Source organism: Centroberyx gerrardi, chromosome 20, assembly GCF_048128805.1.
Source record: "Centroberyx gerrardi isolate f3 chromosome 20, fCenGer3.hap1.cur.20231027, whole genome shotgun sequence".
In the NCBI taxonomy this organism is placed as follows: domain Eukaryota; kingdom Metazoa; phylum Chordata; class Actinopteri; order Beryciformes; family Berycidae; genus Centroberyx; species Centroberyx gerrardi.
This window is the reverse complement of record NC_136016.1, coordinates 14,200,146-14,223,048: the sequence shown is the minus strand read 5'-3', so window position 1 is coordinate 14,223,048 and position 22,903 is coordinate 14,200,146. Positions and strand designations below refer to the sequence as shown.

General features: G+C 41.7%; 2 protein-coding genes across 3 annotated transcripts; both read left to right on the top strand.

Moving 5' to 3' along the window:
• Positions 1-353: 353 nt before the first annotated feature.
• LOC139927991 (synaptic vesicle membrane protein VAT-1 homolog) lies at positions 354-11,843 on the top strand. Of its 2 annotated transcripts, XM_071920327.2 has the most exons (7): positions 354-423; positions 535-999; positions 5,187-5,394; positions 9,039-9,209; positions 9,487-9,576; positions 10,150-10,388; positions 11,564-11,843. In XM_071920327.2, exons 2-7 carry the CDS (start codon positions 601-603, stop codon positions 11,759-11,761), a joined length of 1,305 nt encoding a protein of 434 aa, XP_071776428.1. In that variant the 5' UTR covers positions 354-423; positions 535-600; the 3' UTR covers positions 11,762-11,843. The 2 variants fall into 2 exon arrangements, with proteins under 2 accessions (XP_071776428.1, XP_071776427.1); XM_071920326.2 differs by having other exon boundaries at positions 364-999.
• A 7,410-nt stretch (positions 11,844-19,253) lies between these two features.
• On the top strand, positions 19,254-22,903 carry LOC139928014 (putative phosphatase phospho1). Its single transcript, XM_071920353.2, has 2 exons — positions 19,254-19,312; positions 20,763-22,903. The coding sequence occupies exon 2, from the start codon at positions 20,803-20,805 to the stop codon at positions 21,580-21,582; it is 780 nt and encodes a 259-aa protein (XP_071776454.2). The 5' UTR covers positions 19,254-19,312; positions 20,763-20,802; the 3' UTR covers positions 21,583-22,903.

The following is a 22,903-nucleotide window of genomic DNA, read 5'->3' as shown; positions in this document are numbered from 1 at the left end:
AGAATACTGGAATCATTACATTGAATATGGAGTGAAGGTCTATCTGTAAGCAGATATTAAAAATAGTATTATTTATTTGTTATTTTATTATAGGGCATGGCATTTTATTTCCTCATGACATTTCCTCTCGACAAAGTGCTTAATAAACAAGTAAATTTCGGGTTAAAAAAATATTTTTCGTTGACCTTGACAAAATATATATATTCCTCCCTAAATATCTGTATTATTTCACTTTAGTATGTAGAGATATTACTCAAAATGTTTCAACACGCTCGTCAAGGGGGGTTTTATTTTGGAAATTGAAACGGGAACAGCCATTTTGAATTTGGCTGACTTGACACTGGCCACTTTTTGAGCAGACAGCGTACACTGGAAACCACGCAGAAATAACCTGATTTTGCATAGGATATACGATTGTGTCCAGTAAGTTTAATCTACTTTATGACTGTAAATCAGTATAAACTATATACATCAGTATAAACCGATTTTTTTTAATTTGCCTCCAGATTTTGCTGATAAAGTGCTTTTTTCCAGGAACGCCCTAAACAGGCAGAACTAGTGAATTTAAAGCCGAGGAAGCGCAAATCGGAAGTGTTCATCATGTCTGGCGAAGAGGCAGCAGCCGAACAACAACAGGAACAACAAACCGAGCAGGAGAAGAAACCAGATGAACCTCCGCCGCCGGCTCCCTCCTCGGATGCGGCGCAGGAGTCCGGCAGCAGCAGCCCCGCGGCGGGGGAAGAGGCTCTCCCCTGCCGGGCTCTGGTCCTGACGGGGTACGGGGGCTACGACAAGGTGAAGCTGCAGGTGAAGACGCAGAGCAAGCCGCAGCTGAAGGGCGGGGAGCTCCTGGTGCGGGTCAAGGCGTGCGGGCTGAACTTCGCGGAGCTGCTGGCCAGGCAGGGGCTGTACGAGCTGCTGCCCTCCCCGCCGGTCATCATGGGCATGGAGGGCTCCGGGGTGGTGGAAGCCGTCGGGGAGGATGTGAAGGATAGAAAAGTGAGTACCGAATGCTCTCTCAGACCCGGGAAATCCCTCCGTAAGCACCAAGATCAGAGGTGTCCAATCATGTGCCAGGGAGGGCCAAGAGTATGATGGTTTCATTCCAAGCACTGCACCAGCTCATTTCACTGTCTGGTGTAGTGTTTGGTTGGGATGAAAACCTGCAGATCCTATTGGTCCATCATGGCACATTGTTTCTTATCCCACCCTGTCCAAGAGTTTTATCATTACAGCAAAACACTTCACCAGCTTACTTCACTGATTAGTTTCCGTCTCTCTTGTTAGAGTTGTGCTAAGTAGTGAAAACTGGTTGGAATGATAATCTGCATACTACCGGTTCTCCACGGCATGTGAACCGCTGACCAACATCATGACCCACTGGCTGTTATGACTGCCTCATTTGTTCATTTTAAGACAAGTCTTATCAATAAGTCCCATAATTCCAGTCTGTATTTTAAAGTTGGGCGTTACCTCACCTCTTGTTAGGCTGCAGGCTGTAAAAAAAAAAGAATGTGTTTAGACTCAGCTTTTAAAATAGCCTACACAGAAATTGCCAAAAAAAAAAAGAGTACATAGCCTACAGATTATATATTTTGGACACTGGAAATACATTCTTCTTTCTTAAGTGCTGCTGACAACATATCTACCCATATATCCAAAATATATTTTCAAATGGATGTCATATACATATGTACATATACATTTTTTGGTCAATTTTTGTGTATTTTGAAGCATCTCTAAACATCTTCTGAATTATTATGTGAAAAGTGTTATTTATGAAGAATAGAAGAGCAGAAATGGTAGGAATAAGCTCCACCCAATCAATCAGTCTAATCAATTAATCTAATGCGACCTTTGCATTTGGAAACCTGTGTGGATAGAGGCTCACTTGCTGCAGAATGTAACATTACTGCCTACAAGACTTGTTACATTTGATTTACAGGATGTCCTTGATCTGTTTTTACAAGCTTATCACCAGCACAAGGTTACATTTACCTTTTACCATTTACATTTGGTTGATAAGAGTTCTCCAGAGGTCAAGTGTTAACAATTTGGAAAGACTAATATTTTTTGTTTAGATTTAGGAAGTCTGTCCAATAGCTAGTATTTGGTACGCTGCTCATCTGCAGTATCTATGGGCTTTCTCAAACACTCCCTCCTCGCCACCTCTAAACTCATAAACCCTCCTATTGAAGAATTGAGAAATGTTGTCTGACCCAATAAAATTCCCCAGATCCGCCTATCAATATCTGCCAGGGTTTGTGAGCCTTTATTTATTGTTTTTATGGCATTTCTGCTTTATTGGACAGTATAGAGTGGCGAGTGACAGGCAGGGTGAGGAGGGATGACTCAGACTGGCTCATGATGTTGTTAGTTGTGAGATGTGCACTTTAAAATCCAATGAACCACAGATTGGCCCATTTGGAGCCTTCTTGTTGCCTGCAGCTATAGCGATGTTTTCCCCGCTTCAGGGAGAAGGTTCAGATCTCTCCAGCGGGAGTTTTTTACCTCTGATGCCACCGGTTGTGTATGGAAGGTTTATTTTTACAAGGACATATAAACGATAAAACCACAGCAACATATTGCAAGCAACCTCCATTACCTCATGTCGCAAAACTTGGCTTATTTATTTATTTTTTGTATTGAAACAGTTGAAAATGACAATTACACAAAAAGTGCATTAGACAATTCCATTCGTGTTGAACAAATGTTAATAAAGAGTTAAGACATGACTTATGAGAAAGAAAGAAAAGAAAAAAAAAAAGAAAAAAAACTGCCAGAGGAGATGTCAAGAGAGTATCCTCTTACATCCAGACAGTGTTACAATTTTACATGGACACAGTATTACCATCAGATAAATACTTTATGCATTTCAGTGCTTTTCTGTTTTCAGATGTTTTAATAGGCAGAAAGTAGATTCCATATCTGTGAGAAAGACTCTGAAAACTGTTTTTTTGTTCAGATATCTCACTTAATATTTCGCTTATGGTAGCTACTTTTCATTCTGAGGTTTTCGGATGTGGGTTTGCTTCTGTAGGATGGACACTGTCAGTGCTAAGAATCGAACCAGCGCATCTTAGAGGACTCAAATGCCTCCTTAACCAACCTGCCGCCCAGTTTCTGACTGAATAGTGAAATGAGATAAGATATTGACAGGCCTTTGGGTGCTTAGAGCCTCGCTGGAGAGCTGGACACAATAACACCGTCATGACAAGAGCCAATCTGCTTGATCTACAGACCTGACCTTTGAATCAGCCATTTCCTTCAGGCCTGTCTGTGTGTGTGTGTGTGTGTGTGTGCGGCATGGATGCACACACTTGCATTATACTGTTTTTTATGAATAAGTTCTGCATGTACCGTCCTTATGTGGAAATACACTTGCACTAGTGCACCTCCTCCCTGTCCCTCAGTGTCAGTCTGGAATTTTCCCTCCTCCTCTTCTTCCTCTTCTTCCTCCTCCTTCACTTTGCTACACTCCTCTCCCGCCCTCCTCTCCTTCCTCCCTCCATCCTCCTCTCCATGCTCCAAGAACAAGAATCCTATAGGGGGGAGTGGTGCATTCCAACACCTCTTTTTTGGAAGGGAGCAGCAAGACCACAAGACACCAGACCACAACAACACCAGAAGCAGCAGCAGCAGCAGCAGCAGCAGCAGCAGCGCAGGGAGAGACGGACAGCAGCAGAAAGCCAAGCCCTGTGTTTTTTTGGAGAGAGAGAGGGGCTGAGCCTGTTTTCCTTGGGCCTGTCTGTGGCTCTTGGCTGAAGCAGCGGGGCTTTGCCAGACCTGGACAGAGAGGGCTGAGGCCATTTCCTATAAGAAGCACGTGAAGTTGAGATAGAGCAGACGTGTTGTATGGGAGAGAGAAACCTTCCCAGAGTCTCTTGCTGATTCATCCTCACATCCTGATTGATTTTGCTCAAGATGGAAACAGCAATTTCTGTCCTTCATTCTTATCCAACCAGCTTTCTTAAAAGAAATACACCAGCGTTTTGGCAAATAAGCATTTTGATCATCTTAGTGGTGTGTGATGAGATTGGTAGCAGTTTCATCCCTGTTTAAGATGCTGCTACACTACTGGTCCATTTTACATGTTGTTGCTGTGAAACCCTCCAAAATCTCCAAAATGTCAACTTTCCAGGAGCCGAGAAGAACAGCCATGTTGCTTGACCACCATGCATTTTGCATTTATCCAATGGGATTTAAAAGAGTGTCATAAGACAAAGGGTTGCACAATTTTCTCAACCCATAGAAGAACATGTAATCCTTCGATTGAAAGGAAAATATTAAAACTATTATGAGTTATGAGGTTTTCATGACAACAGTGATATGCAAAATGTGTGTGTGACCTTGTGTTTTTGATATAGTGTTTTAATATGGTGTTAATATATCTGTGTGTGCATGTGTTTGTGTGTAAATATTTCTTTGTGTGTGTGTGTGTGATCTGTCTATTGTCACGAGTGTGTGTGCAGCAGGAAGAGGGCGTGGCCTAGCGATCTTGAAGCTGTGTTAACAGGAAGCGCTGCAGCATTCACAGTCGGATTAGACCTCTTTCCTGTGCCCTTCATTTTTTGGCATGTTTCGCAACACCAGTGAAATGTTTACAGCGCCACTTCTCTGTGGAAGAACACACAAGTAGGAACTGCGTTTCCCATAAGCCCCCTGTCCCGACTCGTATAGCAGCGCTGAACTGAAAAAGTTTCAGTATCTCATAGTCGAGAGCAAGGCTGACACAAGAAATTGGGCTGCTGAAATAATCCTTTACAGCTGTTTTTATATTGTGATCACATACAAGTTTTTCCCTTTATAGCCTCAAAGTGCTAAATTTTCAAGGTTGATTGAATTGTACGTTCTTACGAGTTCTTACATTATAAAATGAATAAGCTCTGCTCTCTGCTGCTGTGGAATAATATTGAAGTGTTCCAATTGGACCTGAATTAACCCCACCACACACACACACACACACACACACACACACACACACACACACACACACACACACCACCACCAACTTCCTCTCCCTCCCTATCTCTCTATCTCTTCCTCCCATTTTCTTTGTTTTCTCCTTCTTCCTCTCCTCCCTTCCTTCACTTCTGCTTCTTCTCGTCTCCACTCGCCTCTCTCCTCACTAACTTGGTTCTCTCTCTCCCTCTTCCCTCCTCCCTCCTCCCTCCTCCCTCCGTCAGGTGGGGGACCGTGTGATCGTGTTGATCCGCAGCGGCATGTGGCAGGAGGTGGCGGTCGTGCCGGCTGAACACACCTTCCTCATGCCCGAGCCAATGAGCTTCGAGGAGGGCGCTGCTCTCCCCGTGAACTACTTGACCGCCTACATGATGCTGTTTGAGATGGGCAACATCAGGCCAGGCAAGAGTGTTCTCATCCACATGGCAGCAGGTAAGACGCAGAGGCACGTGCACATACACACACACACACACACACACACATACTGCAAGTCAGAACAAATCAAGAGACCAGTATCAATTTCTTTCTTAAAGAAAACTAAATATGTAGGACTTTTCAATGCAATATGGTTTTAATAGGATAAAAACTTGGTAAGAGCATCATGAGTTTGATTTCTATAATCAGTTTCAACTTCAATAAATTCAATCATTCCATACAAATTCAGAAAACAGAATTTAAATTCAGTCGTCCGGTGGAATAAATCTCATCACTTTCAATCTAAGTCATTTAAACAAACACAAGATCTCAAGTCAAGACTTTAGAAACCTTTTCAAGTCATCAAAGTACAAGTCAAAGTCAAGTCCTGAGTCACCAGGGGCCAGTTGCATAAAGATAGACCTAGTCTTAGACTTAAATGTGACCTCAAGTCAAACTTGCTATAGACACTTATATTTACCTGTTCCTACAACTTCTTGATTGTTGTAGATCTCTAATGGGTTGTTTCTGTCTCTAAAGACTCGCTCTCTTCTTCAGGTCTTTCCAAAAAACTGAGATTTGCTGTCTTTTATGAAACAGCTTCAGCATTTAAACTTCCCACTCTGACAGTTAGGCCGACTCGTTGCCATAACAACAAAGTTCTTAACTCAAGATTAGCCAGGGGGAAGGTGGCTAACATTCCTACCTCAAAATAAGTCAGTCGTAATATTTAAGTAACAGACAGTCTTAATTAGTCCAACCTGAGAATCTAAAACCAGTCTTAGGCTTAGACTAGTCTTAAACTAGCTTTATGCAACTGGCCCCAGAACCCAAGTCAGGTCAAGTCTCAAGTCTTCTCTTCATGCATCAAGTCAAGTCTCAAGCAATTAAAATTGACTGGAGTCATTATAGAAAGAGACTCAATTGCTCATATGTCTATAGTACAAGATTGGGCTTTGTCAAATAAGCCCATTGAACATCTCCGAGTCTTCTGGTCGTTCTGTAAAATATTACAGCTGGGTCATTCCAGGTCACTAATCACTTCTCTGAATGCAGCCACATGTCTGTGTAGGAAATTATCAGCCAGGAGATCGTGGGTCAAAGGTGAAGATATCGTGCGTGTGTGTGTGTGTGTGTGTGTGAGTGTGTGTGTGAATGGGGAATGGGAGTTGTTGACATCCATGTGTGTGTGTGTGAACCACAGACACGGCCTCTAGGCAGCTCGTTTATAAAATGGCAAACTAGATCATTATCAGGCATGGTTGCTTTGGCAACACATGACATTTCAAAAAAACAGCTCCAAGACCATGAAAGAGAAATATGTCTTGTTTATCTTAAAATATTGTCTGTAGCCACGCAACAGGACTGAAAACATACCCTCCACATAACAAGGAGCAGGTACATGCTCCCTTTGATGGAATTATTATGTATAGACAGTAAAGTCAGATAAAAGCAATTCTAAATTCTGCCGAAAGCACCTAGGGGATCAATGACTATGTTTACATGTATAGTTATTGCTTTACTTTGATTATGAGAATAATTAAGTTGTTTGCATACACTGCAGAAGAAGGTTCTGGTCATATTCCTCTTGTATACTGCTTTTATTGACTGGAAAAAAATTTAATTTACCTGCTTCCCTATAGGATACAAGCAACCCCAATAATTTTCCTCCTGTCATAAACTGCAGTCGTATTGCTCCATTGGTAATTCAGTTGCTGCCATGTATCTTTCCCACAATTTATCCAGTGCTGAGACTTGAAGAATGAAGACTGGATGCAATCAAAGACAGTAGCTGGAAAAAAGAACAGCTGATGATATATTGGGCAGGTGTCATAACTTCTGATGCGAAAACTCAGACAGCTTTATTAGGAGTGTGGTTATCACTCTCCAATAATGGGACAAATATCATGGTTCTCCACATCTTAATTGCAGTATTATTTCATCCATTCTGTGCTGGGCTTAGACATAAAGTAAGAGTAAAGTCTACAAAACATTATTGAAAAATGTTGTTTATAAAGTCTCCCTGAAAATTGCATTTAAGCAGGAAAAGTTTTCCTAATTGGAGAAATATTTTAGATGTGAAGGATAAAAGTACTGATTACAAAAACTTTGCGCTCTCCTGGTGGCTGTTGGCATTTGTTGTTATACTGAGTTTGATGTTGTTCTTTGTTTCCATTCTGTTTTGTTCCATTTGCCATCATGTTATAATTTGATATACTGCTCCCATCAACCAATTACAGTGGTTCCTTAGCAACAAGGTGAACGCCATTCTTAGCTTCTTCTTCTCAAGGCTTCGCTTCAAGGTTTTCTCTGTGTGTCATGAATCACAACTTCGTTCAGCCTCACAGTTTTGTTACCATTAAGTGTGAGTTATTGAGGCTGGAGAACTGATTAATTGAAACGGCCTGAAATTCACCCTGAACAGAGGAGTAAAGGAATAAAAGACGCTCTTGCTGCAGCAGCTGAGTAAGTTCAGTATTTCACAACCAGTCTGCTTCCAGTTCTGCAGGTCAGTTACTGTAAGCATCCTAACATCCACCATCACGCTCTAGTGCTCTTCTGCCTCTGAGTCCCGCCACTCAAAGGCCAAGTTTCAGAGTTGAGTGGGTTGAGTGGGCGGCTGTCAGCTGACCTCTGTGAATCAGCCGTGTGATGCCAGTGTGAAGAAGAGGGCAGGAGGGACTGCTGGTGATCCTGTTCAGTTCCAAAACCCTTCCTCTGGGAGATGCTGCATGAAGACCAGCACCTGTTTGCTATTTCAAGAATTTCTTCCTGAGAGCCGTCAGCCATCTCAGCCAGTCTTGCTACGACTCAACCATCCTAAAACACACGGAAACCTCCCATCATCCCCCTTTGCTGAATCGACTGTAATGCCACTACTGTTACTGTTTAGTCCATCCGATTTGTTATTACCCAGTGTTGTTATCACTGATGGAATTCACTGTAATCCCGCTACTGTTAATGTTTAGTCCGTCATATTTACTATTACCTTATCTACTATTACCCTTTCATTGCACAGGTTTTTATACACTATGCCACTTTCGTCTCAGGAATTAAGTCCATGCTCCACAATGCTCAGAACTTAGTACATGCATTTCCATCTTATTCAGTACAAATATCTCATGGTATATTGTTCTAATGCACCGCTTGACTCTGACATCCTGTAATCTACTGTGAGCCACACTGCCAGTATACATACATGATAGAATGCTGAATGTAGATATGTAGAGCAATATGTACCATATTCTACTATTCATTGTATATCCTGCACTGACTCCTTGCACTAAAGAGGAGGTCCTGCTGTCCCTTACCGTGTGTGCCTGTCTGTACTTTATGTATGTGATTTGTCAGTGTGTTCCTGTACCAACAAATGTCAGGCAAATCCCTGTATTTATTGCACTTGGCTTTTCAGATTGTGATTCATATTTGGCAGATGAGAACAATTTAAATGTGGAGTAGCTAACAGTTCAATTCTTGGCCCATTCCATACTAATACTGAAATACCTACAGTTACTCTTACAATTAAAGTTGAAATAACAAGAATGTCTTTCATTTTCCATGGTTAAATCACCTAGCATTACAGAGAGTGATCATGCAGAACTTTATTTATACTGCAGCATGTGGAAGAACAGTTGCTGGTAATGTCATCTCTGTCTCTGTAGGTGGTGTGGGTATTGCTGCCACTCAGCTGTGTCAGACTGTGCAGGATGTGACTGTTTTTGGCACGGCATCAGCCTCCAAACACGAGACCATTGTCCAAGGCGGGGTAACTCACCCCATCGACTACCGCACCAAGGACTATGTGGAGGAAATCCGCAAAATCAGCCCTAAGGGTGAGATAAGTAACTCTGGTCATCTTGTACTCCATATTTTAATGTGTAAAGGCAAAAATATGAAACATCAGTTTAATACAATTTGCAAAACTGTTAGTTAATACCATAAACAGACAGGCCAAGTTGTTTTTTCTTGAATTCATATTTCCCTTGTACAGTTTATCTGTTGTTTTGTTTTTTTGGTATCACTTTCATTTCAAGTCGACACAAAGAAATGTTTCTCACCCTCACTCTTGTACTCTACCCATTCTTTGTCTCTCTCTCTGTCTCTCCACAGGAGTGGATATAGTCCTGGACCCACTTGGTGGCTCAGACACCCAAAAAGGCTACAATTTGTTGAAACCAATGGGCACACTTATAGTGTTTGGTAAGGCACAACATCTGGAGAAAACTGATGTTCCAGACATTCTTTGAGTTCCCTTTGCTGCATATTGTTAATTTAACTTGAGGTTTAACCTTAGTCCAGAATGATCTCATTCTGGATGTAACAGTCTGACATTTTGGCATACAAATTAGTTTTCCATTCAAGAGGACTCGAAGGATAGCCAACACCCACACATCTGGTGTGAGACTTGACCTACTAGCCTATAGCTCACACTCTCACACCTCCTAAAGGAATCTGACTCAAAATGAAAACGGCAGCCAAAATAATATTCATTCATTCCTCCCTTAGGATTTAGCTCTATAATTGATATGAATCTGATGTTCAGCTAAAATATTTATATTTTTTTGTAATGTCCCTATTGCTTGTTGTTGTCTCACATATTCCCCTATTCATAATTAAAATCATAACACTGTGATAAACTTTAGCCTGTAACCAGTCTCTAGAGGGACATGCTAGACATTTTAATAGCAATTTATGGTCTGGCCTCACTGACTTCTCTATTCTATTCTATTCTATTCTATTCTATTCTATTCTGTTTCCTTACCCTCACTCCAGGTGCGGCCAATTGCGTGACGGGCCAGAAGAAGAACCTGCTGGCCATGGCAAAGACCTGGTACAACCAGCTGTCTATCACCACCCTGAAGCTGATGCAGGCCAACAAGGCCGTGTGCGGCTTCCACCTGGGCCACATGAGCGATGAGCAGCTCATCATCCGGACGATGGCGACGCTGCTGGAGCTCTACGGCCAGGGGAAGATCAAGCCCCGCATTGACTCAACCTACCACTTTGAGGAGGTTAGTGTAACAAATCTCAGTGTAGCATTTATCTGAGATGTCAGATCAGTAGGCCTTTTAAGTATGCTGATTTTAGAAGTTGGTATGTATATCTATGCAAGAAAATCTCCAAAATTAGTGTAGTTACAGTAAACAAGCATCTATGTGTATTCTGCAGTATGAATTTCATAATGTAGAAATTGTCAAATGCAGCATTTATTTTTAAGTGTTTTAAGTGTTTTATATATAATCTTTCTTGTTTCTCTCTACTGTTTCTATCAAATAAAGACAAAAAATGCCAAAAAAAAATAAAAAAGTCTAGTGGGCAGGCCAGGCCCAAGTTGTTGCAGCTTTAGCCCGACATAAGATTTTAATCATCGTGACACACTGGACTGAGGAAAGCTGTTGAAGTTCATCCACTGTGGGAGAAACAGGAGGTTCATTGATGCTTTTAGTGCGTCAGACACTCGAAGCTCCCAGTGGTGTTTTCCTCTTTCCCATCACTCGCATGTTGTGGCAGACGAGCGAGCCTCTGTCACCCCATCAGATGAGACGGTCCTCAGCAGCTGTTGCTAGGTGATGGTGATGTGAGGTGATGTTGCCGTGGCATCAGCCATTAGGGGGGATATCTGTGTTTTGAGTGTCTCCGACTGGGTTCAGGAGTAGTCAGAGAGGATGCTTCCATGTTGAGTGTGATGAGGGAGAATCCTGTCTGTGTGTTTGCAGATGGCTGAAGCAGGGGATTAATAGGAAGTACGGATGACATTGTAGCATAGAAATCATAGAAATGCACTATTTTCATAAATCTCTCTCCCCATTAAGACTGATCAGGTATTAGTGGTGCTCACGGTGGCATGCATGTCTGTCTTTACCTGTCATACAATGTATAATTAGCTGAATTAATAATATATTCCTCAGAGTACCCATTTTTTTAATCTTCATTTACCTAGGGAATGTATTCTGGGCATGCCGCTGTTGTTCAGCAACACTCTGCTTCACACTGAGTCTCACACCTGGGACCTGTCCATCACAATCTGTTTTCAGTTGTCGACCACTGAGCAACTTGTTTTTCAGGCGACTTAGTTATTCACTTCTGCACAGATTTTTGCACGGTCCAGGGATTCAAATCAGGGATTCCCTCTTCTTAAGGAGGAAAACTGTCTAATCTGTACATCTGCTCCTCTGTCTTTTGCCAGGTGGGTGATGCAATGAGGCGCATGCATGAGCGCCACAACATTGGGAAAGTCGTCCTTCTTCCTGAACCCAAGAAGGAGGAAGACAAGCCGAAATCCAACCCAGAGCCGGAAGAAGCGGCGGACAAAACAGAAGCCACCGTCAACGAAGAGAAGAAAGAGGCGGCCAACACAGAGGAAGTCAAAGCAGAGGAGGATTGAGTAAGAGTTTATTTGAGTTTATTTGAATGGTATTTTCAAGCACTTCCACAATGATTTTCTCTGTTGTTCAACTGCCCAAAAAGATTTGTTGTGCAATATGTCTATAGTGTATTTCAGGGTTGCTTAGTAACGGTGTTAATACAAAAAAAAGTAACTGTATTCCGTTATGTTACCTAAAACAAGAATGTATTCTGATTACAGATCTTTGTGGAAAAATTAGAGGATTGCTTCTGGGAATACTTTTAAAGTAAAAGCGAGAAATGCAGAAGGCCATTTATAATTTATAAAATAAGGCACAGAAGAAAATTTGTGTCTGTATGCAAACCTGAAATGAATTTCCTGAACTTTGTAATTTTTCACTTTTTCCTATGTGTACCTTTGTACTTCAAGTAAGGGAAAGTGACCTGAAAGTAACTGAAAGTGATCAGAATACATTACTGAGTTTGGGTAATCACTACAGTTTTGATGAAGTAGTAACTGTAATGGAATGCATTTTTAAAGTAACCCAGCCAACCCCATGTATTGTCCTCCAGCATTGACGTAGGACCTGTTAGGAATAGCAGTGGTGATTTGCTAGTCTAATTTCATGGATTGTGATCCACTACTAATGTTGTGTAAAGATGAGACAACACCACTGCGTCTTTTCATGTACTCCCTTCTTCGATGAATGATGTTAGTCTATTCGATAGCTTTTTTTAGTCTAATATGAATTGGCCACTCTAGAGGAAGCTTTCAAAAACAGCCTTGTGAGATTGTTTTGTTGATATAGCTGTTTAATATTAACACAAGACCATTATCTTGGTGTGCTTTGTTTGATTGCTTGTTATTTTTTCCACACATAAGTGTAACAAATCAAAAGCCAACTTTCACCACTGCCGTCAAGCCAACTGTGAATCACAATGAGAGTGGGACTTCCCTGCTTTGGCAAAGATTTTTAGGTTATTTTCTTCCAAACAATGTCACGCTGAGCTTGTGCTAAAACAGTTTGGCACACTGTGTGAAGGCCGAAGCTTCCTCTAGGGCTTCTCCTGTGATTGATCGGCTTCATAAGTCCTGCAGTGCCTCTTCAAAATCAGAATGATTCGTGCCAGGTTTACAGAACTAGGTTTTAACTCAAGGATTCCTCTTCCAAATAGTCTAAACCCTTTTTGGAGAAAAAATGGGATGATGCTTTGCTTGTATGTCAAACTGTAAGTTTTCCTAAGCATTTTGTATTATGTATCAGTGGCATGTCAAAGCTCTTATATAGTGATGGATTATTAGCCTTTCATGTTATTCATTTTCATTGCTTTGCATATCTGCTTAATGACCTTAGAAGTTGGCTGAGTGTGCAGAGGATACAGATGTTTTTTCCAGATGTGGATGTAATTCAATGCGATGACGCAGAAGACAGGACAGAGACAAAAAGGAGAGAGAGAGCGCTTTCCTCCTCATCCACCCCACACAAACTCAACCCCCCCCCCCCCCCCCCCCTCCTCCCCTACCCACTGCTTGGTGTCAGTCTCTGGGGTTAAACTCTCTCTAAACTCTCTCCCTCTCCAGCTCACTTTGTTTTGATGTCTAGAAAATGACTAATAACAAAATTTCTCAGATAATGTTATTTACATTTGTGACGTTTTTCTCAGTGACCTGAAAAAGTATTGTTAAGTTTGGGTAGTTTTCCTCCTCTTAGTATGAAGTAAGACCCGATGTGGATTTGGAATGGGGATTGGAGTCTCATTCTTGCTTGCTTGTGTGCTTGTGGTCCTAAGAAGTATTGCCACTCACCATATGAAGTTACACTTACTACCTTATTGCCAGTGTGAGCAGTCTAAATCTGTGTAGGGGTTATTCATGCATCCAAGGATAATTGCTAACTTTTGGGGTAACACTCTGCCCAGTATTGAACCCACAAGCCTTATGCCTGCCATGCATGATGGATGCAAATGTTACCAACCTAGCTAGTTCAAATGCACACTCCTGAATTAGCCATAGTATTGCATTTTCACCAGAGGAGTTTAACTGTCTTCAGCTCTGATATATGGACACCATAAGCAGGAAAGGGATAACATTTAGTTTATTTTTAGATTAGATGATTAGATGACAAGCCATTCGATTATGGTTTGTTGACAGTAAGCAGTAGTCTGCACACCAAAGTAAGGAACAATTGGTGAAGATATATTTTATAATTCTTTGCTAGCAAATATTTAACAAATGCTAAATGGTTTGAGAGAAGGCATGCGATTGCATTCAAACACTCCTACTTGGCCAACTGCAAGCAGTCAGGGAGAATAAAGCATTACCATTGTGCGCCAGAATATTGCAACCATAATAATAAAAAATTAATGTGTAAACTTAGATATTCAAGAAAAATGCCTTGCTTCTTTATTACTTACCGGCAGAGCAAGTATCTACATCTAGATCCATCTAGATGACTGAAGTTGCCTAACCTACAGTCACTGAAGTGACTGTAGGTTTTTTTTTAGGTCCTTGTTGAACTCTGCATGTCTAAATGCCTGTGGTAGTTACCTATCAGCTGTCTGATGGCTCCCATGTAAGATTACTCTTATGGGCATAGTCCCTAATAATAATTCAAAACTATCATACAACTTAAAAAACTAACTTAATTGAAAATTACTTAAACTTCAAAGGTAATTTCAATCTAATCAACTCCATTATAACCTGCTAACATACACTAATCTTGTATATTGGCTAACTTCAACGCAACAACTCAAAACCAATAATAAAAGTTGACCCCTAGATAACCTATTGATATGAGCTCATGTAATGAGGGACATCTAGTGGTCAGCTAAAAACTCCCTTAACACCTTTAAATAACTACAAAATTCCAGAACCTTGTCAATAAACAAAACTTACTGTAGGCTTACATATTATGAAATAAGATGGGCTCCATCCCACAACAGCTTAATTGATTACCACCCTAATTACAGTCAATGCATACAGTAAATCACTCCTTATCTAGACAAATTTTGGATACATCAAAATAAGATATTACCATTTTTATCATGACAGCCTTAAAGAGTTAGAAAAAAAAAACTCAAACCTCAAGTAAAACAAGAAAATCATCAAATCATCACCTAATATGCACAATCAGCTACTAAAATTATTTGTTTATAATGAACATTGACCCATGCAACAACTGAAGCACACAGGTCCACACACTTTTTGTTAAACTGTACAATTATCATTACATTTCAATTGCAGTATAATAAACTAGATATAGACTAAATATTTTGTTGTTCTCTATCCCGAGTTTATTAATCTTGTCAGTTAGAAGTCATGATGTTATCCAAGACTGTAAACAAATGACTTGTAAAATCTTTTGACTCCAAACCTTTTGTCGTCTCAATAAGTGGTGTTACTGAAAGATTAGAGGTTTTTTCTGCATGCATGACTGTCACAGAAAAATGTTGTTGTTGTTACATTATTTCCCAAGAGGCTCACGGCTGGCAAGCATGTAATAAACATTAAGTCTTCACTTGTTTTTTATACACACTTGCATATGCCTTCTGATCTTATCTATGTTCATGTGGCACTAATTTGTCTGATGTGTTATTAAAGTGTTATCAAATATCTTCCTCCAAGGTTGTGAATTATTGAACTGGTTCCATGGTGCTCAGAGCATGAAGAGTAATCTGTGACTTTAACTGACCTCTACCGGTGACCATAAGAACTACAGCATCGTCAGGTCATGGCAGCTTACTGTGACCTGTAGTTGACACCACTGTTGTCAACTCAGCGACGTTGTCTCTAGACTTAGTGACTTTTCAGTTCCCCCAGGTGACTTTATTTCTCAGGAGGGACTAGCGACCTTTTCAGATCAAAGGGAAAAATGTGTTGACAACCAAAGCATCGACAAATTGTTATGGCTGATGCCAATGCATGATGGACATTTGCACTTCTTGCTTGCATAATCCAAAGAAGTCTCCCATTCACAGTGTCCCTCTTTCAACTAAGGGGGAAAAACCAGTAGACTGTCTCTCAGATTCCTCCTTCACTCCAGTTTGACGTCCCGGTGAAAGACTCCTTTGGAGTGAACCTCTATGGCTGCATCCACCAGCTGCTTCGTTATGATCCGAGATAAAAAAAAGAGAGTGATAGAGAGAAATACAACTTTAGATAGATTGTCAGGGTGGAAATTCTTCTAAAACAACATTCAGACCATGGGACACTAAAATTCTCAGTGGGTTTGCAGCTCTTTAAGGCAGGCTGACCCTGGGTGGCCTGATCTGCACTTCTGAGGGACACCACACACACACACATACACACACACATCCATCCCTCCACCCACTTACCTTAGCCTTGAGCTCCTCGATGGAGTACCCTCGAGGTAATCAATGAGGTTCATGGAGGGGACGGGTCTCTCCAGCACCAGGATCAGCTCATCGCACAGCCTGATGGCTGGTGTAGTATGTTTCTTTAGATATTTCTAAGATGTTTTGACCTAAGTTAAAGTATTTTTCTCTGTTTTTGCAGCTCAGAGTTCATGCTGCATATGTGGTCTTTACTAAATCAATGGCTCCCCCCTGTGGTCAGTTAAGCTATGGCACATTGAGCATGTTAATAACTATAGTGTAAACCATGATACGTATATAATTCATCCCCAAAATAAATTAATTGCTAATCACATTGTTTAAGTTTTAAAAAAGATGTTTTGTCAGCTGTCTATAGAAACGTAAAAGCGTGTAGAATTATTATTGGATATTGGAATAGCTGGAGAGTCATTGCCAAACCCTAAACCTGTAATTCTTTTATCACTTACTTAGAGAGTGTTACAGTGTCAATTCATATAGATATATAGATAGATATATAGATAGATATTGTACAATACTTTGTGAATGTGTGTTTGTGTGTTTCTGTATCTGCATGCGCAGGCATGTATTTGTCTGTGGTGTCTCTGCCAGTACAGAAGAAGCAGGCCAGTCTGGACCAATCTGAGAAGATGGGCCTCAGTCTCCTCACATCTAATGATAATTGTCAGTTTTTAATCCCTCTAAGCTCCCCAGCTCAAGCATCATTGATCCGGCTTCCAGTTCTGCCCAAGCAGCAAAAGCTTCTGAGGAAGTTCCTGCCACCATCACATGGCTTTGGTCGGCTGATATGGATTGGCTGATACTGATATTTTGGGAACTGAAGATGCTGATGGCTGAGGTTTTGTGCTGGTATTAACTGTCTCTAAATTTGACCATTTTAATGCCAAAACATTCCACAATACACAAGTATTCAGTGTTTTGCCCAGAGTTTTATTGTTGGCAGGGTCGAAACACAGATTTTAGACCATCAGGTGACACTAAAACTTTCCATTGAAATCCAGGATAATGAAATTCATAGGTGGATTAGCAGCTCCTTAAGGCAGGGTGCATTGCAGGTTTTACAGACTGTTACCCCTAAAGCTGTTGAGTTAAATTACCTCACCTCCATCATATCGGCAGAGGACAACATTGACAGGCTGATATCCGATTTTTATTAAAAAAGACCAATCGGTCTGATTTATCGGCAAAACAATATATCAGCCTAACTAACCCTAGTGGTAATACAGTGATAGGCCTACTCCCCTCTGCTCCCCCGCCTCTCCCATGTCTTTCAGTGACTGCTGCTCCTCCTCAAGGCCTGACTCATCCATCATTTCTTCTAGCTCCCCTGCCCTCATGGGGTTTCTCCCCTCCTGGACGTGTCCACTCTCCCATCAGCCTCAGGCCTCTCTGGATGGCCAGCTCTCTTCCTCACCCTGCTCCAGCCTCCTACCTCACTCTCTACCCCTGGTTGAGTAACCCATAGTGATCCCAGTTCACCAGCCACCTGTTTTCAATGCCACCTGAATTTCCCCACCTTTCCTCCCACTTTCTCCTAAAATCCTAAGAGCAGATCCAGCTCCTCACCAGCCATTTTACAATCTCCCATGCCCCCTCCTCCTTCTGCACCTGTTTTCCAGCACCCCCTCTTCCAACTCAGCACACCAGCACATTTTATCATACAATAATTTCAACCCCATCTATCCTTGATACATTAACCTGTAAAAAGGGTTGGTGGTCCTTAAGCTGGCTCTGATTGCTGCTTCTTACTTTTGGCTAGTTCAATATATTTTTTTTTTAATTCAAATTGACCAGTAATTGAAAGTGTCAGATAAGTGTACTGGAGCAAAAAATGAAGTGAAATGGATTAAAAGTACTTGTTCCTTAAAATGTAAATAGTTTTGTAAAAGTACTGGTGCCCCAAATATAGACTTAAGTACAGCACTTGCGTAATTGCATGTAGTTACTTTCCACCCTTGATAAACATATAGCCTATGTGGTGTTCAATACCCTCCTGCAGCAAAACTATAATGCAGACAATATTCATGTATTGCCTCAGAAAGTTATGGCGGGTCATTCACACACAAGCTCTCTGTGGTCCAATTCAAAACCTCCTAGAAATTTTGAATTTAACTTTTCATATTCAATCAACTGCCTGCCCAAACGCATCTGCTAGAATATGTGGTTGTAATTAACTTATGATGCAGACTGTAAATTAGACAGAGAATAGATGTGAGTTTTTTTGAATTGTTGAAGAATTGTTATGTACCACTGAAACCTCTCCTTCAGTTTCTAGGCTGTCATGTTTTCATATAGTGATAACACTATGTTTCTCTCTATCAGCCAAGAACATGACTCTTGGTCTTATCTTGTTCTTGCCGCTCCAAGAATTTGTGCAGCCTGTTGTATGACACATACTTTGCAGATTTCGTGTCTGGGTGAATGTCCGCTGGTTAACCCTCCAACTGGCTGAAACACATGCCAATCTTCTACTTCTAACCCTATTTTTAGATTAACATTTTGAGCAGGAAGTAAAGGAACCACTTGTGTTTTTCAGTATTGCAGTATGCATGACTCTATATGTGTCTCTTCCACAGGCTAGAAAACCAGGTCAATTATTATTATAATTGTTGTTGTTGTTGTTGTTGTTGTTGTCAGCCTACTGCTAAATGTCCATAGAAGAGGAATTCTCCATACAATAGCAATGAATAGAAAATTGCTACACTTCATAGGGACCAAGATGGCTGGCATTGAATTCTGGTACTAGCTATGTTTCATTTGTAGACAATGGAAAAAGCACCTTCAACATATCTATCATTGAAATTTTCAGATAAATGAAGCCTTTTCCACGTTAAAACATCAATTTGACGAGGTCTGAAATTGTGAAAATACCCGTTTCCATGGCAACATGATCAAACATTCTGTGGCAGTCATCTGACGGGAAGTAGGCCTAAATGATAGCAGTCTGCCGTGAAAATTACATTTTGACATAATGCTACGGATTCTTTATTTTCTCTTTGGCAGCTACTATGTAGGCTATTAATTAAAAACCGTTGCAATGTTCGTCGATGATGGGTTTTATTTTGAAAGAATTGACCGGACGTGCTGTGTTGCTGCTGTCTGACTTGACTCGGTTGTCTTAAATGGGAATGCCCTCTCCGGTTCTGAGGGAGTCTCCTTTAACAATCTTGCCGCGTCACTGGGATGCGGTTGCCGGAGCCGGGCACCTACCATCCACGCTGCTCACATGCCCAAACCGGTAGGCCGAGATATATATTTCTGTGTTATTCTTTATAGCTCTTCTTTCTCTGTCTCCGTGTGTGTGGTTATTTTACTATTTAATTTTGCCTTTTGATCTTTGCCGCTTTAACAGCCCGACAGATTAATGAGTTGTGAGAGAGCCGCGCTAATGACTTTCAAGGGTAACCTCTCATACAGGAATAGCTCTCCCGGTTTAAAATTAGATAGCTTAGTCTGTATGTATGCCGTATTAGTAAGGGAGCTGCCGCGGGGAAAGAAGCGTCACTTGTCATAATGCGTCGGTGCAGCCAAACGGTACAATATAAGACATTTACGCAGACGCTGTTACACTTTCTTGAAGGCTATTAACGGGATAGGCGTCAACCAAACCCCAATGGTGTAACGGTATGGATTTAGACAGCCTGCATGCAGGCTTAATTCAAACGGCCTGTCAAAAACTAGGTTAAGAAATGGCATGGCTGCTGCTATAACATCAACCTCCTGCATGCGGTAACCAATGTGAAGCCTTCTAGGGCATATAGTACATTTTTCCATTTAATTTAACATTTTATATCAAAACTTACCTATATATCTATATATCTATATATATAGATAGATATACACCATTTTGTATATACAGTATGTAGGCCTACATACCAAAGCTATATGTAACATCGGTATAAGGGGCTTGTCATTCCCACTCAGTTGCTCCACTTATGGTCAAGATATGCAGTGATGTAACAGCTATAAGTCCAACCCTCTCTCCTCACTCAAGTTACAGCAAGCCTGCAACAGTGGAAGCTTTGTGCCTGAAACATATCTCCTATATAAATATGGCACCGCTCCGAGGTCTGGCCTATGTGTATGTGCTCTTTCCCCTGAAGGGAGTGAATAAATGTCTATGTGGAGTACTGGAATGTTGCCAGCAAGTGGGAGCTGTTCATTGGTATGGCTGTGAAGATAATTATGTGTTGCATAACAGAGGTTGCTGAAGTGATTTAAACATTCTTCAAGTTTTATTTAGAGAAAGTTTGATATTTCCCTGAAATGCACATGGGTTTCTTTGAGGTTGTTTACTTCAACCAAGTGTACTGCACATCCTGTTTGTTCTGTGTTCCTTTTGTTTAATTTAAACTGTATATCTCTAACTTTCCTCTTATAAACATACATTTCCCCTACAGCTTATGACTTAATTATGAGTAGTTATAAATACTGATCTTTTCCTCTGCCCTGGTTGGTCCAGTGCTGCCGTTTAATTGAACCCGTGACACAGTATGATGTAACGTTTACTATGGAATTGCTGACTAGTTTGGTATCATGCCAACAGTTTTTTTTTTTTAGAGTAGGCTACGGTAAAAAACAAAGGATGTTGCAGATGATGCAGTGTTCTGTTCAGAATCCATTATCCTTCAAAAAGAAACAACTAAGACCTTTATTCACTGACGGTGTTTTATTCCTTCCCACCTTAGAGAAGGGCAAGGCACCATCCCATTTCTTCACACCCCAGACATGGCTGCTCCTTCAAACCTCTCCCACACCGCATCACCAGCCCAGCGCTTTCTGGTCTTCTTCGACTTCGATGAGACCATCATCAATGAGAGCAGCGATGATGCTGTGGTGCGTGCTGCGCCGGGCCAGCGGCTCCCTGATTGGCTGAAGGACTGCTACAGGGAGGGGCACTACAATGAGCACATGCAGCGGGTCCTGGCCTACATGGCTGAGCAGGGCGTATCCAAGGACTCCATCCGCTCGGCGGTGGAGAAGATCCTGCCCACGCCCGGCCTCCCGGCCCTCTTCCAGTATCTCCTGAGCCACCAGCAGGACTTTGAGCTGGTGGTGGTCTCCGACGCCAACATGTACTTCATCGAGACGTGGTTGGAGCACGTTGGGGCGCTCCACCTTTTCCGGAGGATTTTCACGAATCCGGCCAGTTTTGATGCGTCTGGCCGGCTTGTGCTGCTCCCCTTCCACTCCCACTCGTGCTCATGTTGTCCTGAGAACATGTGCAAGCAGGTGATCCTGCGGGAGTATCTGGCGCATCGGCAGGAGGAGCGCGGTGGCGCCCCCTTCCAGAGGGTATTCTATGTGGGAGACGGGGCCAATGACATCTGCCCCTCTCTGGCTCTGGGGCCCCGGGACACAGCCTTCCCCAGGAGGGACTTCCCCATGCACAGGCTGCTGGTGGAGATGCAGCAGATCCAGCCAGCCAACTTCAAGGCCAACATCGTTCCTTGGGCCAGCGGTGAGGACGTGGTGGACTGCCTGAAGAAACTAATGGAGGAAAGATGAGATGTGTGTGTGTGTGTGTGTGTGTGTGTGTGTGTGTGAGAGAGAGAGAGAGAGAGAGAGAGAGAGAGAGAGGACACTATAGCAAAGGCGCACCGACCCCAGTCCTGCAGAGCTGCAGGATATGCATGATTTTATCCCAGCCATACTTGGTACAGTGTATAAAGATGTAGCCAAGTAGAGTGCGTAGATCTAGTTGAATCACTTATTTTAATGCTAGCCTGGTATCAAAGCCTTTTACTTACTTGGATCAAAGTTATGTAACAAGACATGTTCACTGTTGGGTTAAAGTGTGTATGCAGCATTAGAACAGGACTCACATTAGAAAATAAATAAGGTCTATGATAAATATGATCAGGATCAATGATAGAGATATACAGTATTAATGATGCGCTAAGTAAGTCCTGGTTCTAAAGTTTGCTCAAAATGCTGCAGATCTTCTCAACCAAAGTTGTGCCCAGTGTGAACTTAATTATAATCCAGTGCAGTCAGCCCATGATCACACACCATCCCCCTCAATATGAATGTAATTTGCTTTAGATTTTACTAACTCACTGTATCTGACATTTCTTAGCAATCTATAATTAGGTGGGCCTTGGATTGTGTCACATGTGAGAGAGCGGTGACTCTAAAGAGGCAGAGAGTGACAGCTTTAAACTCTTCCGTCCTCGGGGGTCTCTATGTTGACAGGTTTCTTTTCAAAACCCTGCACTTAAACACTTTCAGTTATTCATCCAGGGCCGTGACGAGAGACAGATGAGTAGGATCAGGTGTTATAGCACTGTCGGGGACAAAAGGCCACACATGTAGAGTCCCACAGGACAAGGACAGAAGAGCAAAGGGATAAGGTGACAGAAACTCACACACACACTACCTGTGGAGGACGCTCTGGTGCACACACTCACTACCACTTGTTACTGATACCTAATCTAGGGCCTGATTATACAACTGTAATGTACACCAACATGAGAGCCAAGCCTGTGCCCATACACCTGCACTGTGGCCCAACATTATACCCTGCAACTCTGTTAACATTGGAAAACAGTTTTCACACATCTAACACAAAGTACTAACTTTCCTAGCAGCCAGTCCACCTGTAGCCTATTTAAAGTCCAAGTCAATATTGACATTAGCTAAAGGTTAATTGTCTTTTTCTATGAATAGGCCAACCTCTTCATTATGATTGTATTTATTCCAAGTTAAAAGAAAGATTTAATAGGAGTGAATGGTTATGAGTGTTTCAGCCTCTTTTTACATTTACGACTCAACATGTAACCTCATACGGCTCACTGAATTCTTGACAGAAAATGGAACATTAAGATAT